The 22,675-nt window shown below is 37.7% G+C and overlaps 1 protein-coding gene across 1 annotated transcript in view; it reads right to left on the bottom strand.

Moving 5' to 3' along the window:
* Nucleotides 1-7,638: 7,638 nt before the first annotated feature.
* Nucleotides 7,639-22,675, bottom strand: part of MTPN (myotrophin) — a 30,771-nt gene continuing 15,734 nt past the window's right edge. The window contains exons 2-4 of the mRNA XM_048301065.1: nucleotides 16,567-16,680; nucleotides 15,379-15,462; nucleotides 7,639-10,880 (exon numbers count right to left, since the gene is read on the bottom strand). Coding sequence (XP_048157022.1) covers nucleotides 10,794-10,880; nucleotides 15,379-15,462; nucleotides 16,567-16,680 — 285 coding nt within the window. The 3' untranslated portion in view covers nucleotides 7,639-10,793. The remainder of the gene's footprint in view (nucleotides 10,881-15,378; nucleotides 15,463-16,566; nucleotides 16,681-22,675) is intronic.

Raw genomic sequence — 22,675 nt, 5'->3', positions numbered from 1 at the left:
CAGCCACATGAATTGCACGGGACCCTGCACACTTCAGCTACCTGTTTTGTGTTTATTGAAAAGTCCTCCCCACTACTGGCTCCAGTTTAACCACATTTATTTTCCAGCCAAGTATCATTTCTTGACATGCAAGCAGGACAACTTGGCAGCAATACCCTGGACAGCTGCACTCCACAGGTTAACTGTGCTTAAACTCAGGAGTATTTCCTCCTTTTGATCATATCTTTCCACAGAGAAATCATAACTGGCAAGGTCAAACTAAATCTTACCAAGGAGGGACTTGCTAAATAACCATGAAACTGAGAGAGGCACAGATTTTCTGGGGCGTTAGTTTATTTATATGTTGGAGAACCAGAAATCAACAAAATTCTCTTTTTTCCCCTCTCTACATACTTCTTGTATGAGTCTGAACTCCTTTGCTGCAAAAATAACTTGTTGCAGGAATAACACTCAAAGTTCAACTTTATCTTTGCAAGAGCTAAAGGCCACACATTAAAACACTGAAACTATTTAACATCCTCCCTAATATCTTCCCCTGATATTTCTCAAGTAAGGGAGACACCACATCTCCCAGCAGCAGAAAAGATCGAAGTTTTTGAGAAGGGCTGGCCTCCTGTAAACACTTGGCCTGGATATCAATTAAAACAAGGCCACACAGAAACATTTGCCTCCTGACATGGTGGAAAACAGAGCAGATTGCCAAAACACAAACCTTCGAGGCTGAGTATCTCATATTTCTCTGATGTTGTCACATAACCTTGGGGAAACCTGTTATAAGATGCTACCAGTACTGGCATAGATATCTAAACACCAATAAGAACTTCAATAAGTGGCAATTTTCAGTTTGGTGGACATGACACTGGTCTCCCAGTTATCTCAGGCAGGAACACAGAGTCATTTTTTCTGTTGTTTTGTTTGTTGGTTGGTTGGGGGTTATTTTTTCTTTTTTTTTTTTTTTTTTTTTTTACTATGTTGGATTTTTTTGAGAGGGAAGGGTAGGAGGTTGTTTGTTTGTTTGTTTTGCATTTGGAAAGGAAGTGGCAGAATACCAAGGTTATTTTCATACCAGCTTTTCATATTTCTTACCAGCTGCCTCTGAAACCCAAGTACAATCATTTGAGTCCTCATTACAAAGAAAGTGTTTGGATTAAATAGCCCTAAATTCTTCAATTCTCAAGGGGAAATTCTTATATGTTAGGTACCAATTGTGATAACAATGATGTCTGATGTGATCCATTTATGTAGCATCCAGCTGTTAGAGAAGTTTCATCAGTTCTTATTCTTATACTAGCTCTGCCAAAGATCTAATGTAACAATTTTTAAGCACAAATTTTTATCAAAGTCCAGGAATCAGGGCAAGTCCTACCTCTTATTACCTGGTGATCAATAGTCTATGAGTAAGATAAATTACCCTCTTTCTTCCTAAAATGAAAGAACAGTAATTAAAGGGAAAAAAAATCTACTTCTGTGCTAGATGTTACTCTGCCTGTTTAGATATACAGAATTTCCCCCCAGGCAACAAGGGATTATTCTATTTTAATCAAAGAACATGCACAACACAACTCCCAGCTTTAAAACAGAGAACAGACACAGAATAATGAATTCATCTACCATTATAGGTAGATGAATTTGTGAACACAAGGGGAAAAGCTGACTGAATTCCTCATTATGGCAAAAGAAACCCTGAAAAATAATCCCAACTGCTGATAACATATGAAAAAGTGACATTTCTTACTACTAAGCTGTCAAAAAATAGATATAGTATAATTTCAAAGCCTCTGCAAGACAAGCTTTATATTTCCTCTTAGTCAGATACTTTACAAAGCTTAATCCCTTACTAGATATTAGCCTTTAGCACTGCTGCACTTACACTAAATGAAACTTAAAAAGAAACTTGCTACCCTCTCAGTGTGCATCCACAGTGATTTCCTAATGGGATTGCTGGCAAGAGTGACTAAGGCAGCTTTACACTGGGGGTTTTGGCCATGGGCTTTTGAACAGTGGGACACAGAACATTTGAACAAACATTCCAAATCCTCAGAAGAGGACTGAGACGTGACCCAGCCATAGGTGCTTCCTAGCACATGTACCTACAACCTGGCAGTGGTTTGAACACTTCCTTGGGAGAGGATCCAGTAGGATAGGCTTTTTTATGCACAGGAAGTTTTCACCAGACACATAAGCTCTTTCAAATCAGCATTTCCTCACTTTTGTATGTTGTCACTACAAAAAGAACAACAATCTGGTTGAAACCTTTTTTAAAAGGTGACAGCTTTCTGCTCAGATGGCCATGAAATTATTGATGGGTTTTCCCAGTCACCAGTGCATTTGGAGGTCCACAGCGTGTCACAGCTGCTCTCCGGAGTGAAAAGGCTTGTGTGTGCAGCAGGCAGCTCTGCACTGACACGTGCCTCTGCTTCACAGCACAGCTCCAGTGCAATAAACCAGCATTTTCCACTCCAAACAGCTGAGGAGCAAGGGACACCTAAGATCTTCTGGAAAAAAAAAAAAAATTAAGTAGTAATAACACCCAATTCACAGAGAACACGTTTCATCTATCATCTTGGAGCAGGAAGGCAATAAAAACACGTTCCGCATGAACACACACAAGTATTACCAAACATTTTAACTCAAAATATTTATAACAAAACACAACAATTTTTAATTAGATTATATCTCACATATATGCACACAAAAATCTTATTCATTAAATTACCAAGTGCTCAGGGAAACAGGCTGATGTGTTGAACACAGAACCTGAATGCAATACACCTTTCTTTGCCTTAACGAGTACTGCCCTCCAACCCCCCAGCCTGAAGCTCAGATGTTTATGAACTTGGCTTATAATTGTTATTGAAAAGTGTTTTGTCTGCAATAGAAACTGTGAAGAAATCAGCCTGAAATAGAAACTGGTCTATGAAAAACTACTCAGTCGCTATGGGATTTTACTTTCTATCCTTCACTTGTCCGCCTTGTTCATTGGTGCCGTATTTTAAAATCCTGCAAAGCCCAACTCCAGCTCCTCTTGGGCTCCTATGTTTGTCTTTTTACCCTTCTACCTTGCAGCTGGTCTGTCAAATCCTGATCTTTAATCAAAAATTTCTGTTTCTGAGTCATCCTTCTATCAAAAATATCCAATCTTTGAGGGCTGCACTTGACCAGGTATATTCTGAATTATGCTATACTACAACTAACACAAACATTAGGAATCACAAGGCCAACTACAACATAAAGAGCTGGAGGATAGTAACATGTATAGTAACATCTATAATAGTAACATCTATATATATAGCTATCAAATATATATATATAGTTACATATACTGTAATAGTAACATCTCCTATTTCTGCCAGCAGTATGATGTATTAACCACCAACAGTTCAGTAAGATAAATTCAGTACCTTGCAGGTTTCAGAAAACTATCTTCCTGCAAAGGTTGAAACAAAATACAGTCATTTGCATCACTCCTACCAACCTGTAGCATTACCACAGAACTGCTTGGGTTGGAAGGGACCTTAAAGATCTTCTAATCCCAACTACCTGCCATGGGCAGGGACACCTTGCACTAGAAATTAGGAGAGAGGCAGTCAAAAGGGCCTCAAGAACCCGAACAACAGGCAAGTTAAACCTCTTCTGTCACATTCACATTGCTTCCGGGTAGCACCAAGGATCTCTGTGGCACCACTGACATTACTGTATTTTGCAAACACTTTATCTCCTAGGAGCTTTGGAAAAAAAACCAAAACAAAACCACCCCCCTTGCCCCACCACCAAACAGACAAGGAGAAAGTAAATCGTGGTATTCCGAACCTGCAACCACTCTGAGTACCCCTGATATGAAGAAAAGCAGTAAAGGGATAAAGCATCTGAGCTCTTTATAAAAAAGGTACAAACTACTATCATGTTTAAAGTGAAGAATATGCCTGTAGTAGAAAGGAGATATGATGGAAAAAAAACCTCTCATTTACTTCATTTCTCCTCAGTCCTTCCTCCAGTGGTTTTAATTCTTCCTGTTATAGATGACAGATAGCCTTAGATGGAGTTTTTTCTAGTAACATCTACTAAAAGTTCTCTGCCTACTTTAAAGGCACCCATTAAAAAGGGAAAACTGTGGTGGGGGGGGTAAAGCACAGCTTTTGGCAGCTGTGCATTCAGGAGGGGTAGGTAAAGATGAGAGAATGGGAACAGGTGTCACAGGCCAGCTCTGGCACACTGAGAACAAATGCTTTTGACAGAATGTGATCTTTCGAAACCACTCAGGGAGGTTTGGGTGGTAATTTATAGCACATTTCACTCTCTGTACATCTCTCTAAACCTCACCTCTACCAGTGAAACAAAATTCAATCTCAACCTCTGAGCTTTGTAAATTTGAAATAAGGGAATTCTTTTTTCCCCAAAACAACTATCTGTTACGTAACTGGCAGTTACTTTTTTTTTTAAAGCTTAAAGAAAGAATGGCCAATAAATATTCAGCTTTTTATAGTGACAACACACCTCCTTATTAAGTGTACAGGTTATGCAGCCTCATTGTTGAAGGTTGAGTCTATTTTCTTTCAAGTTACTGTTTAATGTGGCTTTGTAAATATTTAAATGTATAGCTACCCTCAGCAATTTCAATAATTTGTAATTTTAGGTCTTGTTCTTATGTTTGAAGCCTCTGACACTAGAAATTGGCATGTGCTTGCTCTGTGTCATCTCTCTCTAAACAAGTTTTTCTGTGCTTCTGAGAACATTACTGACATTGACTGCAAAATTGCACTAAGAAACTTTAAGGTGTATCAAGACCTCAGAGATCATCCTTCCAGCAGCTTACAGCCCAAGTGCACAAAAGAGAAGGAAAAGGAGTTTTCCTGTTGGTAAGTGAAGTACAGAGAAGTTTCTGCATAGTCACAAAGCAAATCTGCTGCTGTTGTATTGATCCCAGTTCTAGTGGCATCTCACCAGTATCTCAAAAACTGTTCCAGATTTATCTAGATGTAGATGTGGGTATGAGGTGCAGCACTAGCTTTTCACAGCGATTTGTCAGAAGTGACAGTGCGAGGTGTCCTTCAGCACAACTGTTCTTAAACAACAGATACACACAAATACAGGCTGAATTTTTTTTTGGTCAAAATAATGTAAAAGATAAATTTCTGTTGTAAAAGGTAAGATGAATGCTTTATGCAAAAGAGCAATGAAAAAAAAAAGCCTTCAAAAGTAATGTTGCTTTAGGAAGCTTCCTAAAGCACATGCAAGACAAAGCCCACCAAAATATACACAAATAAGAAGCATAAACTTTGGGAAAGACTTTTGGAGCTTAACATCAGAATTTATTTGCCACAGATCTGTTTTGGCAGCTGAACTGAGAACTTGGCAATAACCAACCAACCAACAAGCTATTTCATGTCAATCAAACAGATCTATTGGTTTTCCACTGGAATGAATAATAAAAGAAAAAAAAAAGGTGGCTGGACCTTGTCACAAGATGCTGCCACTCTTACATAAAAGGCTACAAATCTTAATTAAAAGTGTATTTCAAAAGTAAAAGGGAAGCATAAATTCACTTCCATGAAGAGTTACATACTTTTCAAGATTTCCCACCTCCAAATACTTTTCAGACAGAATAGTTAAAGCCATTGATCCAAACTAGATCTCATTTTGAGACAAAAGTTTTAGTTGAACAAACTGAATGTTCTTCCAAATGTAATGAGGAATTACTTTGATTTAGAGGAAAAATAGTAAGAAACACACAGAAAGAGATGTTTCAGAGGTAAATTATTTAATATATGCACCAAAATTGCACTCATTGGCCAAGAAAATATTTTTGAGACTAAGTTTTGGACCCTTCAAATTTATGCTCAGCTTGAGACAACTGAAATAAATTTTCCTTTAATGAATTTTAACTTTGATAAATGGATTGAGACATGCAGCCTGTGGTGGGTTTGGCACACTGTCCTGCCTCTAATGGCCACGAGATGAACCTCAGTGCATGAAAGCCTCTATTCATAATTTCAAAATGTTGCAAAATGATGTAGTAAACAAGAACTGACCAAAAAGTACAGAAGAATCCTGCATTCTGTGGCAGCCTGCAGTGCACTCAACCCAGAGACATTCAGGACATGGGAGAGTGGAGAGGTGCACTCAGATGTTTTCCAAACTCCCCTTTAAGAGTGAAGACTTGAGACTCCAGGACTTCCATTTAAAAGAAGGTTCTCCAAAGCAACATTAGATCACAATAGCAAGCAATGGTATTTAAATGCAACACTTCCAAGTTTAAAATTATTAGAAACACTGTTCTGACTGCTAAGGTGGAGAGAGAGGAACTGCTCCTAGGAAAAAATGCCCATTCAGTTCCCAAGCAGACAAAAATTACCTGGCTTTGAAGACTCTGAAGGCACTACATGAAACCAAAGGCTTTTCAAACACTCGTCTAGTAAGTTTATGGCATAGCTTAGTTGGAAGCTGTTGCCAGATGTCAGATCATGAATACAAAAAAAATATTTTGAGGAGAGCTCTGAAAGTATAGTTTTCTCCAAACTGAGAGAAACTATCAAGTGGTGCAATTGAAAAATTCTTTTTCTTGGGCCAACATCCTTTTGGATGGGAGATGGGAAACCATTTTCTTTCAAAAGATCAGCCATAGAGAAATAATGAAAAGGAAGAGTCTTTACATGCACAGATGAATTTGGTTTGCCAGTCACTGAGGAATGTGAGTGAAAGAAATCTGCGTTTTGAACTGAGAATACCTCCTCCTACAGAAAAAACTGTCCATTAAAAAAAAAACCCCAAAAGCCACACCAAAAACCCCCACAAAATGAAGAACCAGTAATACGAACACAGGAACTGAAGCCCACGCACATCAGTGGCCATTACTCCATTTGAATGACTTTGGCATTTATAGTGAACACACTTGTGCTCTCCAATATTTGCCTGAAAGATTGTGTATGTAGCAACAGAAGTTCTGTAAACTTTTCCAAGTTCAGCAGAGAAAACCAGGAAAATTTAATTTATTTTGAAATATTTTTTGATATTTATAGTTCTGCTACTTTGACACATCTTCCTGTACTTTTCTTTATAGCTGTCTATTTTAAAATAAATCATATCAAACACTTCAGGCAATTAGATCCAAATCTCTACTGACAAGCAAAGTTATAAAAGGAAGTTCTGACAAAGTCACTGTGAAGATGTCATGAGAATAATGAATAAACATTTCTATACAATTTTATTTATACTTCAGCTGTGATTTCTGTTAATAACTGTTTTCAATTTCTTTGATGAAGGAGAAAGAAAATTGCTTCAGTCTTCACAGGTAATAGGAGAAACATTCCTCTCTTTACAGATTGTCTCTTAGAATTTAACATCAATGGAAGATCTTCATCATTATGCGTTACCATTTAAGCAGGAGAAGCGGACTACAAGACCACAAAAATAATCAAAACCCCTTTTAAATGGATGTAATTTAAAACCCCCCAAAACAACCACAAAGAACATTATATATTTAGTTTTCAAAGCAGTTTCCACTCCACATTTCAGTCTTATAAGCAGCTGAACAGTTTAATCACTGTACATGTGAGCTTAGATACCTTCCAGGCAAATAAAAAGTTGTAGCCCGAGGTTAATAAAACGCAGGAGCAGAAAGGGAAATAAAAATCTACATTCTCATATCGCACAATTCAAGTTTATTCCATTCATTCTTGCAACACAAACTTAAAAATACAGTATCATTTAGCATTCTGATGTCTATGAACCATGATAATGATGAACCCAACTGTGTCAAAACAGTTAACAATGGTGAAAAGAGAAAGTCAAATATCAAAATGCACAGAGCACTAAATTTTCTTCTGTCACTGCGTAGAAAGATGATTGTTTATCCATTTACAAAATATAATTAAGACAAGTTCATTTTGAAATTTTGCATGCAACACTGCAATTGCTTGACCTAGGACACTCTATTCTTACCAGCCTCTTCTACAAATAATCAATGTTCCATTTAATTATTGTACTCCTTTTCTCATTTGCTCCCTGTAAGAAAAAGGGAGCAGAGGGTACAAAATCCAAAATATAGTTAATTTTTTAACTTATTCAGCACAAATTTCAAAGGAAAAGGTGGAACAGAGTGATTTTTTAAGAACAGAGTGGATTTCCAAGTATATGCAATTCCAGTCTGACAAAGTATTTAAATTCTGTTTATAGAATGAAAAATAATTTACAGTTTGGTATTTTTATCTAGTTAGGACCTACTCAAAGATAGAGGAAGCCACCCATTATTTTTTCCACAAAATAGCTAACAAGAAAGAAACTAATTAACAAGCCCAGTCTCTAGACAATTACAAATGCATAAGCTTTTATTTTTTTTTTCTTTTAAATCCTGGGCAAAATTATTAAACACCTGTTATGTAGTGCAAAAAGCAGAAAAGTATTTCTTCTTTATAAGCCAAACATTAAATGCCATCTTTTTAACTATCTCAAAAGGCAGCTTGGGTATATATTACAGCCAAATTAACACTTGACTCACTGAAGTCTGTTTGCTTCTTTTTTCCCCCCAGGGTGAAGTAAGAAAAAATAAGGTGTCCCCAAAATTGTAGAAAAAGGGAGGCAAAATCGCCTCAGTGAATCACCATAAGAGTTAGTACAAAGATGATGTTTCTTTGCTCACTTAAATGAGAGTTAAAGGGAAGGGCAGGAAAGAATACAGAAGAAAAAAAAAAACCCAACAAAAATACAAAACCACTATGGCCAGACAACGTGACACTAATCAACACAAAAAACTTGAATAATCAAGTTCTCCACATAAAAACAGATTGCAGTTTTCTAGACTAGTATTTGAATAGCTAAGTATTTAATAGCATAATATGGAGGCAAATTGATGCCAAAGATTGTTACTTTCATAGCTGAATAAAGAGTTAAACCTATAGTCTGTGTTCACACTATTACAATGACATGACAATCCAGCACTGATCAGAGATAAGATTAAAGAGTCCTCTTATAAATAGTTATTAAAAGCACTGTTCATCAAATATTCTTGTTCTTTTATCAGCAGTTCACCAATTGATTTATCACTTATTTCCAACCCTTCTGTTCTTCCTTGCCACCCATCTCCAAGAAAAAGAGTAATTGCACTGTACAGTTTATGGCCAGAGTTGATTGTTTTCTCCATTGCTTTTCTTATGGTATGTGTAGAAGTAAATCAGTTCCTGCTCTCATTTTACACTCTAAATGCAATGCTTTTCATAGCTGAGACATTCAATCCTAATATGCAACATTATTCAAGTAAAACTAAGTCTCCATTAAATACGAGTGGTAGTTGCCAGTCTACTTCTATATATCCTCTCAATTTCAACAGTGATATCAAACAATATCAGCTACTTTTGTTTAAGAATTCAGCATGAGTCATTATATACATTTGTTTTTCTGTATTGTGTTTGTTACCAGAAAGTTTGAAATCTGTATTCCAAAAGAGAGAAAGATGTATAGTTTGTGGTATAGAACCTGTTACTCAGTTTTAGGTGAACCAGCAGTCTAATGAAAACTTTCAGGATGAAAGCCAGAAGCTCAGACATTCCTGAGGACCACAAGATGTGACAAGAGTGCCTACAACATCATTAAATACCTTCCCATGAATGATCAAGACTGCCATACTTACTGGTATAGTAAATCTTATCTAAAAGTCAATGGTTAATGTGGTATGGTCACACTGGGAATTTCCAGAACAGGCCTCATGCCTTAATGGAATTTAAGAGGTTCATCCATTCAACAATGAAACACTGATCTGAAGATACGCACAATTAAAAAAATTCTGTAGTAGTTAGAGCAAGTTAAGACTTCTGCTTGTACATCTTCCTGCTTCTACATTTGAACTTAGAAAGGTTCCATGTTTACCAGAAAAGTTTAGCAACAATATTCACCTGATATGAACGTCTAAATAATTATTGTACATTTTCCACATTTGACTTGATTATCCTTGTGTACCAAACAGCCTGGAGCTTTCACACATGTCTAGGAATTTTATGCTAATGTGGCGAGTAAAGAAATTTCATCTTACATTCCTTTTGGAAAAAAAACTACAGTGAAATTTTGACCTCTCTCTCAAAAGCAGTTACTTAAAATGTCTGTCCTGGACTAGAACAAATATGGGATAGAAAGACTTCAAATTCAAGCATCCAAAAGTACCTTGGCAGATATTATGGAGTGTAACACCATCATGCCTCAACTGGTCTTTCTTGGTTTGCTCAAGAGTCAGAAAACATTAGTGTGACATCCAATTAGTCAATATAAAGAACAGCTCCAATAACTAGTATCAAAAGTCCTCAAAACTGCAACAGAAGCTTTAGGCAGAAGAACAAAGCTACCCACTGAGAGAGAAGAGAGAAGAGCAACCCAGCCATCTACATTACTACACTTCAGATTATGGCAGACACTAAGAGCATGGAACTATTGTCTCCTTCACAATTAGTTTCAGGTACATAGCACAGCACTTCCATCTAAAGGAAGTACTTCCATCCATCTAAAAAATCTTAGTACTAATCTAGGAGGCTTACAAGCCAAAAATTCAGGAGCAAGGTCTGTCTTCTTCCATTTTCACTAGAAACGGGGAGATTGTGCACTGGAAAGAAGTCCTAGAGGGACACTGTTCATAATAGTTTTCAACCCTCTCTGACCAGATTATCTTTGATACAAGCCCCTAACTAGTCTGATTCATAAAGAATTTCCCTCCCCCCAAAGTATTTAGCTGAAGAAGCTGGAAGATGCAAAGAGTGACAGACAGGCAGCAGTGTGAGGCCACAGGAGAGACATTTAAGATATCAGTCCATCCATCACTGAAGAAGAGTCTTGATTGCCTGGTTGTCAGTGGCTTCAAAGGCAGTTAGTCCATCTGGGCCTTTCACAGTCTTATCAGCACCCTGCAAAGACAATGAGAAGGACTGTCAATTCATAAAGCCAGGCTGCATCAGTATAAAGTGTGTCAAAAGTTACATACCTTACACAATTATATTGATTACATACAGCTTTTTACTCTAGTGCCTTGTTTTCATTCAGAAACCAACTGGACAAGATTTATGTACAGAACTATTCAGCATGCAGCTAATCTGCGTTTCCAACTTCGTCATTTAAAATAAGGGAAAAGCCACATAACTTTTGTTACATAGCAAATTGCAAGTTCAATAGATTATCAATTAATCTTAGAAACAGATAGATTTTTTTGTTTCCAGCAACTACTACAAAAGCAAAAATTCAGTGTTACACACTTCTACAAAAGCTATGGTGCAAGAAGCTCTCACATGCTGAATTAGGTGACACCTGGAAGAGCCGATTTACTAACAAATCATACTATATTTGTTCTAGATCATAAAACAGCCACACTCATCAAGGATTGTGCTTCTCTTTCATTCTGAAAAAAAAGTCCCTATTGATACACCAGAAAAACAACACCACAAAATCATTCCAAGTCCAAAACTGCTCAGGTTTCTTTTGAAGGAGTGATGTGTACACCTAAAAGGCAACAAAACAGAACAGGGAGGCAACAGGAGAATGGAAGATAATGAACCGAGTGGATAAATTGAAGAATTAGAATAAACTAGTGCAAGTAAGCACAAGCACAGTGCCAGAATTATGGGAGGAGAACAAAAGGAGGGAAACAGAGTGATTACCTAGTCACATTTGCTTTGAGCACTGTGTAATCATATTCATAAAAGGGAAAACACAGACTAAACTGTAAATAGGGTAGCTAAATAAGGGGACAAAAGTTATTAGAGCTCACAGGACTGATTTCAGAACAACTCTGCAAGATGATATGCAAATCCCACTTGAAAAAATGTGTAGTTGCTCTATCAAATGACAGGAAAAGCACTGTGGGTACAAACACACTTTGTCAAAAGTATGTACAGCAGAGGGTTGTCTTCAGTTTATGCACAAGCTCTCTGTAGAGTAAGTACAAATCCCTTCTCAATTACAAGGAAGATTGTCAGTATTAAGGACACTCAATAGTTTAAGAACATAATGGACCTAGAATTTCCATAGCTTCTTTACTGATTAAACACACAAAGCCCCACTGAACTTCCACCATGTCTGTTCCCAAGATGACTCCCACTTACCTAAACTTTTCTAACAGTCTAATAAACTGGATGTGATACCACTGTGATGTTCTACGACTACTACTTTTCGCAATGTAGCATATCTCCCTCTCTGAAACTTGTACACTCTTTGCTTGCATATACTCAACCTGTCATTCAAAAAAGATGGCTTTGCAGCGGTTTTTAAGGCAGCACTGGCAGTCTTCTGGCCTACTGGCCAAACTGACCCTCTTGGAGCTGTTCACCTTCCTTGTGGCCCCTAGAGACACTCAGTGCAAGGTATGCACTGAGTTCACACCAGTGACAGGAGCAGTTGTAGGATCACACCTCTATCACTTGCCTCAATGTACAAGGATGTTGCAGTTCTTTGGGATATGAACATGAGCTGAACCAGCCTGTCCCCAACAAGTGACAATTTGGTCACTGCAAACACATGCTTGGGCTGAAACCATGGGAACACTGCTTGTGAGACATTTATTTTTCCCCTAAAATAACCCCTGAGAGATTTAAGAGGTGTTCAACACTTTAATCTTAGTTGTCCAGGGAAAAGAAAAGCAACTAAGAGTACAAATGGCTTCTTTTGCAGATGTTTTTTCTACTGCTTAGATAGCACACAGATTAGAATCTATGTGGAAATCAAGGCTTCAAAGCTGTTCCTTGATGTAAAGCTCAGAAAATCTTGAAGAAAAATGGAACTATGCAGTAACTGACCTGACAGAGTTTAAAGAACTTTAGTTTACAAAACTCTCCATCAATGTACCAGCATTTAGGGTACAAAAGATAACTGTTAACTGAGGTAACCTTGAAGTATAAAGAGAGCTTTTAATTATAACATAGGACTGCTCTCCCCCCTCAGAAAAATACTTCAGAAAAGTTATTGACATGCAAGACCTGAGTTTCTAAAACAGCTTTACTGAATGTAGGATAAGAGGGTCATGAATACCTAAGGAGAACACCATTTATTAAACTCAGTGCTAATAAATTAAGAAAATGGCCCATTAGCTGGACAGAAAGATTCCTGCCTACATTCAATAAAAAGAGAAGGAAACAATAAAGGTCAGGTCAAGAGGACTTTAATTTGCAGAAGTACAACACTGCCTGGAAGCAACTTTAATAAAAATCTCATAAAAGTACAACGATTCCACAGTATTCTCTACTTCCCCAAAGTAAAAAGTTACTAATATTGGTGTTACGTTCCACTCTGAAAATACACATACATAAATAAATATAAACCCCCTCTCCTTGGCAGGATAATAACAAACAAGAATGCTTGCCCACTTAAGCCACCAGGCAAAGCACAAGTGTTAAACAAGCTCTGAGAGCCACACAGGAGCCACTTGGCTCCAGATGCAGTTCTGCAAAAAGCCCAGAGCAACAAACACAGAACCCACGCTGGGAGCTGAGCTCCCACCAAACTGTACAACCAGCACTGGGGCACTTAACGAAGCTGGGAGGAGAGTGGTTTACACAGCAAGCAGCAAACTGCTAAAAAGAGTTGCCAGATGACACAACAGAGGCAGACGACTTCTTGCTCAAAAAGCACATAGACGAATTCATGGACAACAAATCTGTCAACGCTTCTGAAGAGGGGACAGATGTGCACACCTCCAAAATCCCCAGCAGAGCAACCATGAACGAAGGGAATGAGTGAGCAGATGTGGTCATACTCACAACTCTTCCTTTTGCCACTGTCAGAGAAGAAAAAAGGTGCTAAACTGCCCAACTCAACAGGATATTTCTTGTAACACATTTTTTAGTAGAAAGCAGAAATCAAATTGCATTAGATATTTCACAAAGGCAGAACTATTTTGGAAGTCAAAAAATGGGTGAACTTTGTTGAATCTTATGCAACAAACCTCATCCTCCATTAGAAGCTTTCAAACTGTTAATTGTCTATTTAAACATATTGGTTTCTCCTACACTAAAAACCCACAACTTTTTACATTACAAATCAAATATCAGATTATTAAAGAAAAACATGGATCAGTGCTTGGAACATTTCTTCAAATACTCCTCCTTCTCCTCCCTCTCAATGTGAGCTCAGGAGTTTCACATGAAAGGTTTAAAAACATCCCCACAGTCCATACACCATAGAAAGCAATGGAGAATGGTGGCTTAGTAACTGGGAAGAACATTAAACAGTCAGTAATTTTTAGATCTTTCAGTAAGGGTTGAATCCTGATTGCCCTGTATCTGCTATCAAAGAACATATGACTATGGTACACACAAGGCATGACATGTTTAAACAAGGGTCATAAAATAATAACTGTGTCAAGAGCCAGAACAACCTCTACATATAAGCCCTGCCTCAAACAGACTGAGATGATAAGCAGACTTCCAGTTTATAAATATTTCATCAGCTAGCCCATGTGAATGGAAGCAATCAACATTTGACTCTGCATGAAGAAATCTCAAAGCAATTTATTATTTGGGCAACTTATCCAGAATGGAAAACCCACCAAAACATGGTCAACATGGGAGAAAGGACACCTTCTTTTTGATGATCCTAAATGAAGGATCAGTCCTCACAATAAATTTAAGCAAGTTGGATGCACCATTTGAACCCTAAATTAACAGTCACTGCATTTGTTTACAAAAAAGCGTAAATAATATCAGACAAGATCAAAGACGTTAAGTGAAATTCATGCAACATTAAGGCAGTTAAGGAAAACTTTACCCTGGAAGTGACATATGAAAAGATTACGCAGCAAGAAATCCTTTGGCCAAATGACAGAAGTGTAATCAAGAAGCAGTGCATATGAATGGAGACAAAAATTACTTGAATTAACTACTGGCTTTGTAAAATTGATCACCTTTGCAATATAAATCAAAGTGCAAACAGAGACAGATTAAGCTTATTCTCCCCAGGACAAAATTTACAAGCTGTACGACAGAGAAAGCTTAGCTTCCTACTTCTATCTCCCCTCCCTCTGCCAACCCAGATGGGTTCTCAGTCATCTGGCAAAAGTTGAGGGAAACCACACCTCTGAGCAACTTCACAGCAGAGATTCCTTCACGTGAAACACTTAAACAGCTGCCAAAGCCAAGTCCACTAAAGGAATGCTTTTTTTCCCTTACTGATTTGCAGCTCTGCTCTCTAGCTGGAGCCCACATATTCTTACGGTCACTGTTACTTTTGCTACACCACAGAAGTCCTGCAACTTTGTCCTTCAGCTATCTTTTTCCACGATCAGAGTTTAGCAAGACAAATGGCATTTGTTTGATGTTCTGAATATATCATCTGGAGCATCATAATCTCATTGAAAAAAAACCCCCACAGTAATATGCTTTGCTAATGGATAACTTGTTGTAAACATTTGTATCTCACCTTTGACAGAAGCAATTTCACACAGGAGACGTGGCCCTCATAGACTGCTGATAGGAGTGGTGTGATATTGTGTTTGTCTGGAGCCTGTAAATTGAGATACAGTTACTTGAAGGACAATTTCACACAGCATTATAAGGTTTCACATAACTTTTAAATTTTTTTTTTAGTCAACAGTAGAAGTAAAAATTTAAGAACATTAGCCAGAAATGCATTCCACTGGATTTTTTTCCTCTCCTTTTAAAAAAGAAAAGTTTTTTAAACAGTAACAGGAAATAGCAACACATTTCTTCCACAAGACTTTTACATATCCCAAAGCTTGTCTATAATTTTAGGTCAATGATGGAAATTGTGGAGTTTCAGCTGACAAATTTTGCCCAATTTAAAAACACTACTCCTAATTCTCCCATTTCACAGCCAGCATCACTTCACAAAACAGTTTTGGCTGAAACATTGTTTTGGCTGTCTTCTCTCTAAACTATAGTCCTGGAAAGAATAAGAAATGGAGCAACTGAAATGCTATTTTTAACTCTTTCCCAGTTAGGAAAGTTCCCAAGGAAGAGATAATCTTTTCAGACATCCAGGAGAAAAATCTAAGCATTTTTGTAATGAACTAAAGCAAAGATATCTTACATGTTAACTTTTGGACAAGCATTCCAAGGCACAACATTTGGGATGTGTGGTTAAGGCACTTAGGAACTTAACTTCCGGAGAGCTGCTATAGGTTAGTCCAGTCTTTTCAAAACAAGAAGCCATGCATGTCAAGCTACAGTAAAATGACTTATGCAGGAAAGAATGTCTCCAAAGAAGAAAAAAAGCACACTAATTTAAACAGCTGATCCTGCCCTGGCCAAGGATGTCTTCTGGAATCCCTTCCAACAAATGCCAATATGCATTGTAAACATTATTCTGATGTGATAACTGGATTCATTTTTCTAATTGTGATCAAATTAAATTTCAACTTTTTACAGCTACAAACAACTTTTTCCAGTGTTTCCAAACATAATCAAAACATTTCATCAACATAATTTTAAGTTTCTAATCTCTAGAATCCACCTCTCAAATACTTTTAAATGCATCAATTGTTTAGCTTGATTTGTATCTTTCATCAACCATTTAGGCACTTACACCAATCCCTTCTGTGTGTGTGGGAAGACCCTAAGATCTGTTTGCAAATCCATTAATACATACATTAATGTCAGCTCCTTTCAAGAGCAGAAATTCCAGAATCTCAAGCTGTCCACAGTCTGCTGCATAGTGAAGAGGCTTCCTCCCACCTTCAAGTGTCCGGTTGACATCTTCACCCTTCAATACAAATATAATCTAATCAGCAGAATTTTAGAGCTAACACATCAAGAAGAACCTGAAAGAAATGCAACACCTTCAAACATGCTGAAGAATGCTCCACCCAAATATTTCAGTCACTGCCCAAGAAAAATGAAAATTAAGTCACTCGATTTCTATTCCCTCACATCTGCATTTATGACTGTAAGACAACCTCGATCCCTTCTTCCATAGTGCATCTCAGGTGTAAGAGGTACCAAGTGCACTAGGTAACTGATGATTTAAAATAACCCAAACCAATTATATATATTATATAACCAAATATCATTAGAGCTTGTACAAAATGCTCTCTGTGGCTCATTCTGCTTCTCCTGCCTCACAACTAGGATCAAAGTTATGTGGCTAAGTTACTTTATTGAAGTTCCTTTATCAGCTTCCTTGAATATTGAAGTTTTGCATAGTGAGAAACCAGCTGCATAGAAATAAGTCAGCATCGTAACTACCAGCAAGTGAGTCCAGGCCATCCATAATTTAAAACCCAATTATGAAACCACTCTGTTTTATAAATAGCACTTCCCAATTCTACATGATACAAACAAGTCTGAAAAGTCAACCAAATCAGGCCACAGACGTTGTATTCTAATGCCTCTCATACGAGTGGATTGAGACATCTCTTAAGGCGTAAACAAAATTTAATTTACTGAGTGCCTAATCAGCTTTGTTTCCTCACCTTGGGTTGTGCAACTAAGGATAAACTGATTTACTGCCCTTCATTAGTGTCAAGAAGTTACTGGAAACCAACTACAGACAAGCTGTGTGGTAAGTGGTTTCTTGTTCCTATGTGCAAGGAATCTTAGTATTTTAGGAAGTGGCTAAATTTAGCATCATACCTCAAAGCCCTGCACCTCCACAGAAAAACAATCAGAAGATTTCAGCTGCAGCACCAATTCATACTTCTCTATGGAGCCCCTGCAGTTCCCTCACTCCTGTCCCAAATTTCTAGAAAGTGCACAGAATAGAGGGATTGACATATATCTTCCAGACATTACTTTCCTTCTAAGAATGGAAGAGAAGATTGCCAGAAGGAAATCTTATTCTGCTTTTGATGTTCTATATAATCAGAGATTTACACTACTAGGCAAATGACAAGATGACCTCGTTATTCTCCTCTCAATTCAATTATTCATAATATACCCTTGTAGCAGATAGCATTGTGATGTAGCTTCTCATCTGCTGAATTTCATTAAGTTCCAATAAAAAAAAAAATCATCCAGATCAAAGTAAGCTAATAGAACATAAATAGTCTGAAAAAGCATATAAGGAAGCACCATGTACTTATGTTGAACATTAAACTCTACCCATACTTTTATTTGCTCATGGACATTTCCCATCAATTTTAAAACAACTGGCATTTAAATAACCCATCGTGTTTGCTGATACATTAGGGATTGGGTGCACAAGTTTGCAGAGCCAGCCTCATGAAAGCCATATAATAACTAACCCAAAAAGTCTCACCAACCCTTGTAAAGTCTGACACATGCCGAGACACAGTAAATAAAGGAGCATGGGAGAAGGGCAGGCAAGCTAAGTCCTGGGACAGCACATAAAGTTCACATTCCAAAGGAAAGTTAGAATCATCACATCTTAAGATTAGGACAGTCCAGCAAAGCTCTCACTTCCTTAATCCTATAAATATTATTTGGCTCACTGGCTTATACTGTAGTAATTTTTCTTTGTTTTTAAAGAATAAAACAAAGATCCTCTGTTCTCTCCTAAGCTGGCTGTGGAATAAATTCCTGTTGGACAATGAACTTTCAGAGGGGAAAAAAAAACCCACTTGAACTCCTAGTTTTTTTAAGATCCCTGTAAAGATGATGAAAACTTTTTTATAGGGGACTATCTAGCAAAAAGGCTGCAAATAGATATGTCCCAAATGTAGGTTACATGGCATTGAATACTGGCACTGAGAACACATATCATCAACATTCAAAGTTAGACACTTTAGTCTGAATTAACAGAACAAAGACATTATGTAAGTTACAAAAATTAAAAAAAAAACCCCAAGTACTCCTGTATTTTGCGAAAAACCAAGTCAAATATCCAGTTGTTTCAAAGGTGTGAAAAGCCACTGTACAACAGACCACTGAATGTTATAAAGCTTTACTTGGCCTTTCCTACTGCCAGTCCAAGAAATATAGAAGTACAAAGGGAAGATAAACCAATGTATTTAAGATACAGGGATCAAACTCTGGCAAAACCACTTGTTTCAAATGCAGTCACTAACACATATACATCAAAAAACTTGCAGGCCTCTTCAGATAATTTCTCTCTGGGCTTTAGATCTATTTATACTGCCCAGGGCATCTCTCCGTAGGGCAAGCAGTGGTTTCCAAAGTGGAGTATGAAAACCCAGAGAGGTGTGCAAGAAAATCCACTGGGGTGTGAAAAGAAAATGTATTTTGAACTATTAATAAAACGTAAAAGTAGCGTTTATTTCATCTTTAGCACATGTTTAATTTCCATTTTTTCATAATTTCCATTGGGGTATGTTTTGTAATGCGCACATTACACAGTACAGGAGTACATATTGAAGTTGTCTTAAATATCAAGTTCCAATTCCCCTGCTCAGGGCCAAGTTGGATGGGGCTTTGAGCAACCTGGTGTAGTGGAAGGTGCCCCTGCCCACAGCAGGGGGGTTGTAACTCAATCTTTAAGCATAAGATAAAGACTTGAGCGCCCCCTCAAAAATAGTAAATCTCTGGTGAAGGTCTGACTAATTATGTCAGCACAATGAGACAACGTGGTCTCTCAAGCCCTGTCATAGGTCGGTGCAGGAAACAGCACCCCGGTAAGGATTCAAAGAAAAAAGTTCTCTCTATGTAAAGTTTTCCAAAATTACTGTGGTTTTGAATAATACTAGCCAAACATGTCATATTGAATGTTAGGAACTTGGGTATCAGCAATCTTAGGATGTGACAATTCTCAATACTGAACTCTGAGAAAGTGTTTTTTGCCAAAGCAAAGTGTTACCAATATATTGGTGGGCTGAAACTAAGCTGCTGAATGTTTACATGAAAAATTACCATATCCTGCAGAGGCATATGGTCAGAATCCACACGAACTGACAAAAAGGAGCATAATTTTTCCTTTACACCCACAGGTGCAAAATCCTCCGTGCACTAGACCAAAAGTGACAGAACAATTCTTCAAGGAAGTTTTATGGGACTTCTGCCATCTTCTAGAGTCTAACAGAGCAGCAACAAGGTTAATAGTTATGAGAGTACTTTGAAGGAGATAGAATTAAGCCAGGATCAAGGAATGGTATCACCCTGAAAATAAAACATAGCTTCAGTCAAAGGTCATGCTACTCCTGAAAGAAGATTATTTATTTTCACTTTCTAGAGTAGACTCACAAATTCACTAACAATTGCGCAAGTATTTGTGCACAGCTTCAAAAAGTAATTTTCCCATGCAAAAGAAAAGACATGATCACCTCTTCAATGAACTTGCAGAATACATTGAGTTTAGTTAGCCAGCCATTTAAGGCTAAGTCTGGCATAAACCACATCAGTACCATTTTTCTTTTCAGATCAAAGACCCAGGGTACCAGCTATGCAATAATGTTAAAAACCGGTTCAACACATGAACCATCAGAAACAGCAGTTCCCAGGTATTTGCTACAATCCCCTCTATTAAAATCTGATTACAGGTAAAGAAAAGCCTCTGTGAATCTCCAATTACTAAACAAGAAGACATGAAAGAAGACTTTTATGCCCTATTTCAAAAAGTCACATAAAATGGATAACAGGAGAATATTCAATTAGAAGGTCTTTAAGTATCAATGTCAGTTGAAACATGGCGATCAACTTTTCACTGAAGGACAGGAAAATAAAAACTGGAAGCTCACTTCCAAATACTTTTAAGAACTTTGCTTTTTAAGAGCAGGATTCATTACAGCTTCCTCTGAATGCAACTATCACCCACTTTCTGTAATGGAGCAATTTAATCCATAAAAAGATCTGTTCTACCTAATTTCTTAAGGGCATACTGTCAAAATTAGCTACTCTTGTACGTAATTCTTCCATTACCCTCTCTCTCACATTTTTCATGCTTTACCTTCTCTTGCCAATATACCTACACAAAATCCCTCATTATATCTCATGTCCTTTTCCACTTCAGCTCTAGTCAAGGCTTTGGATTTTTTAGTTCCATCCCTGCACACCCTGGGAAAGTGCCTATGTTCTTCTTGGGTATCCACCCTCAACTCCAATTTTTATGCTTCCCCTCTTCCCACCTGAGCTTAGAGAAGAGTTCCTGACAGCCAAGCTGCCCTCCTGCACACCTGATGGATGTCCCAGAGTAATCTGGAAGGATCTGCACCTTAACAGCTACCCTCCATAAGTTGTGCCAAGTTTAATTCCTTTTTCTTTTGCAGCCCTTATTAATCAGAGTTTGTCCCTAATGCACATTATGACATCAGCTCCATGAAAATGTTGAATGAACAAGTTTAGTCATAAAGTATAAATTCTAAAGCTCATTATTTTCCAGGGAGATTATTTAACCACACCAAACTGACTCCATCCTTCAACAGCCCGTGCCTTTCTGTAGCCTTTATTACACAAGGCTGTATTCCATGCCTCCCTTTGTCTCCCCTAATCTGCCAACTCCCTGTTTTCCCAGCTCCTGCCAGTTGCAGAAGCATCAACTCTAAAGCCAAATGAGCTAAACTCAAGTTCAACCTCATCTAGCACCCCTACAGCACACTCCAGGTGCTTCAAGCACAGGCTTATTTTGCAGTGGCACAGGAACTGAAACCAAACCTGAGCCAGGTGTTCCTGTGAGCACTGTGCTTTGTCAGAAGTGTTGCTCTAGAACATTACTGCCAGGCTATGAATGTCTCAGCTCACCCTCCACTTTAGCACCAATTTTCCTCCCATGTGGCAGCAACAGCTTCACTACTTCCAGCCACAGTTTGACCCTTCCAACCCCCACACCAGAATTAGAAGCTGAATGATGAATCCAATGAGGGAACTAACCAATGCGAGAATTTATTTGATAATTTTCTTCTTCCCTGATGAATCTGTTCCTTCATCTGTTCCATGACTTGGCACCTGAACACACCAGAAATTAGTAGCTGGGATTTACACTGCAGTTCTACCACAGGAATAGAAACTGAAAATTGCGGCCTCATTAAATCCTATTGCATAGGTTAACTGTATTAGTAGAGCAGTGCCTGTAATACTGGTGGCATTAAAATGCTCTTTCAGATTTAGAAACAACTCCATATCCCCATCTGTACTTATCCTGTCATGCAAAAATAACTGCATCTCCCCATTTCATGCATACCTTTCATTTCAGTTTTAATGAAGGAAATCAGATTCCATGCAGTCCGATGTCCTTAGAGTGCAGGGAAGCATCTTGTAGGAACTACTGTGTAATTCCTGCCTTCATTATTCTAGGAAAGCAAATAACTCACTGTACAGTCTGTTGCATAACTTCCACCTCTTTGCATACAAGGGATGGCCATCCTTACAGTGTACTAGATAACTCTGACATTTTAAATAAAGCAACAACTTTATCATTGCTATCTCAGTGGTAAAGAGGAAGAGGGAAAAATTCTCTTTCTATAAGGAAAAGTTTAAGCCCTATGGATGAGATATTTTGACTATCTTGCTGCATATTGAAAATACTACTTCCAAAAGCTTCATATTTACTGTCTTCCCCACAAGCCTTTGTTCATGCTGGTTGTACTACTTATTTTTAAAAATTCAAAGAGATTAAGTAAGATGGCAGAAGTAAACTGTAATTTATAGTGCTGGATACAATCTCAAGACATGTTTTGCTATAACAGAAATTATATTGGTATCCAGAGAATGAAATCTTTCCCTCCAATGTAAGTAATTTTTAGTTTTTAAATCAAACAAAGTGCCTGAAATGTTAAGTTCTATGTTTTGAAGTGGAACATATGTAAACTGAGGTTTGAAATCACTTTAGAACTATGTATTCCTTAGTGATC

The sequence above is a fragment of the Corvus hawaiiensis genome, chromosome 4 (genome assembly GCF_020740725.1).
Source record: "Corvus hawaiiensis isolate bCorHaw1 chromosome 4, bCorHaw1.pri.cur, whole genome shotgun sequence".
Taxonomy (NCBI): domain Eukaryota; kingdom Metazoa; phylum Chordata; class Aves; order Passeriformes; family Corvidae; genus Corvus; species Corvus hawaiiensis.
Note: the sequence above shows the minus strand (reverse complement) of the source record. Positions and strands in the feature narration are given on the sequence as shown.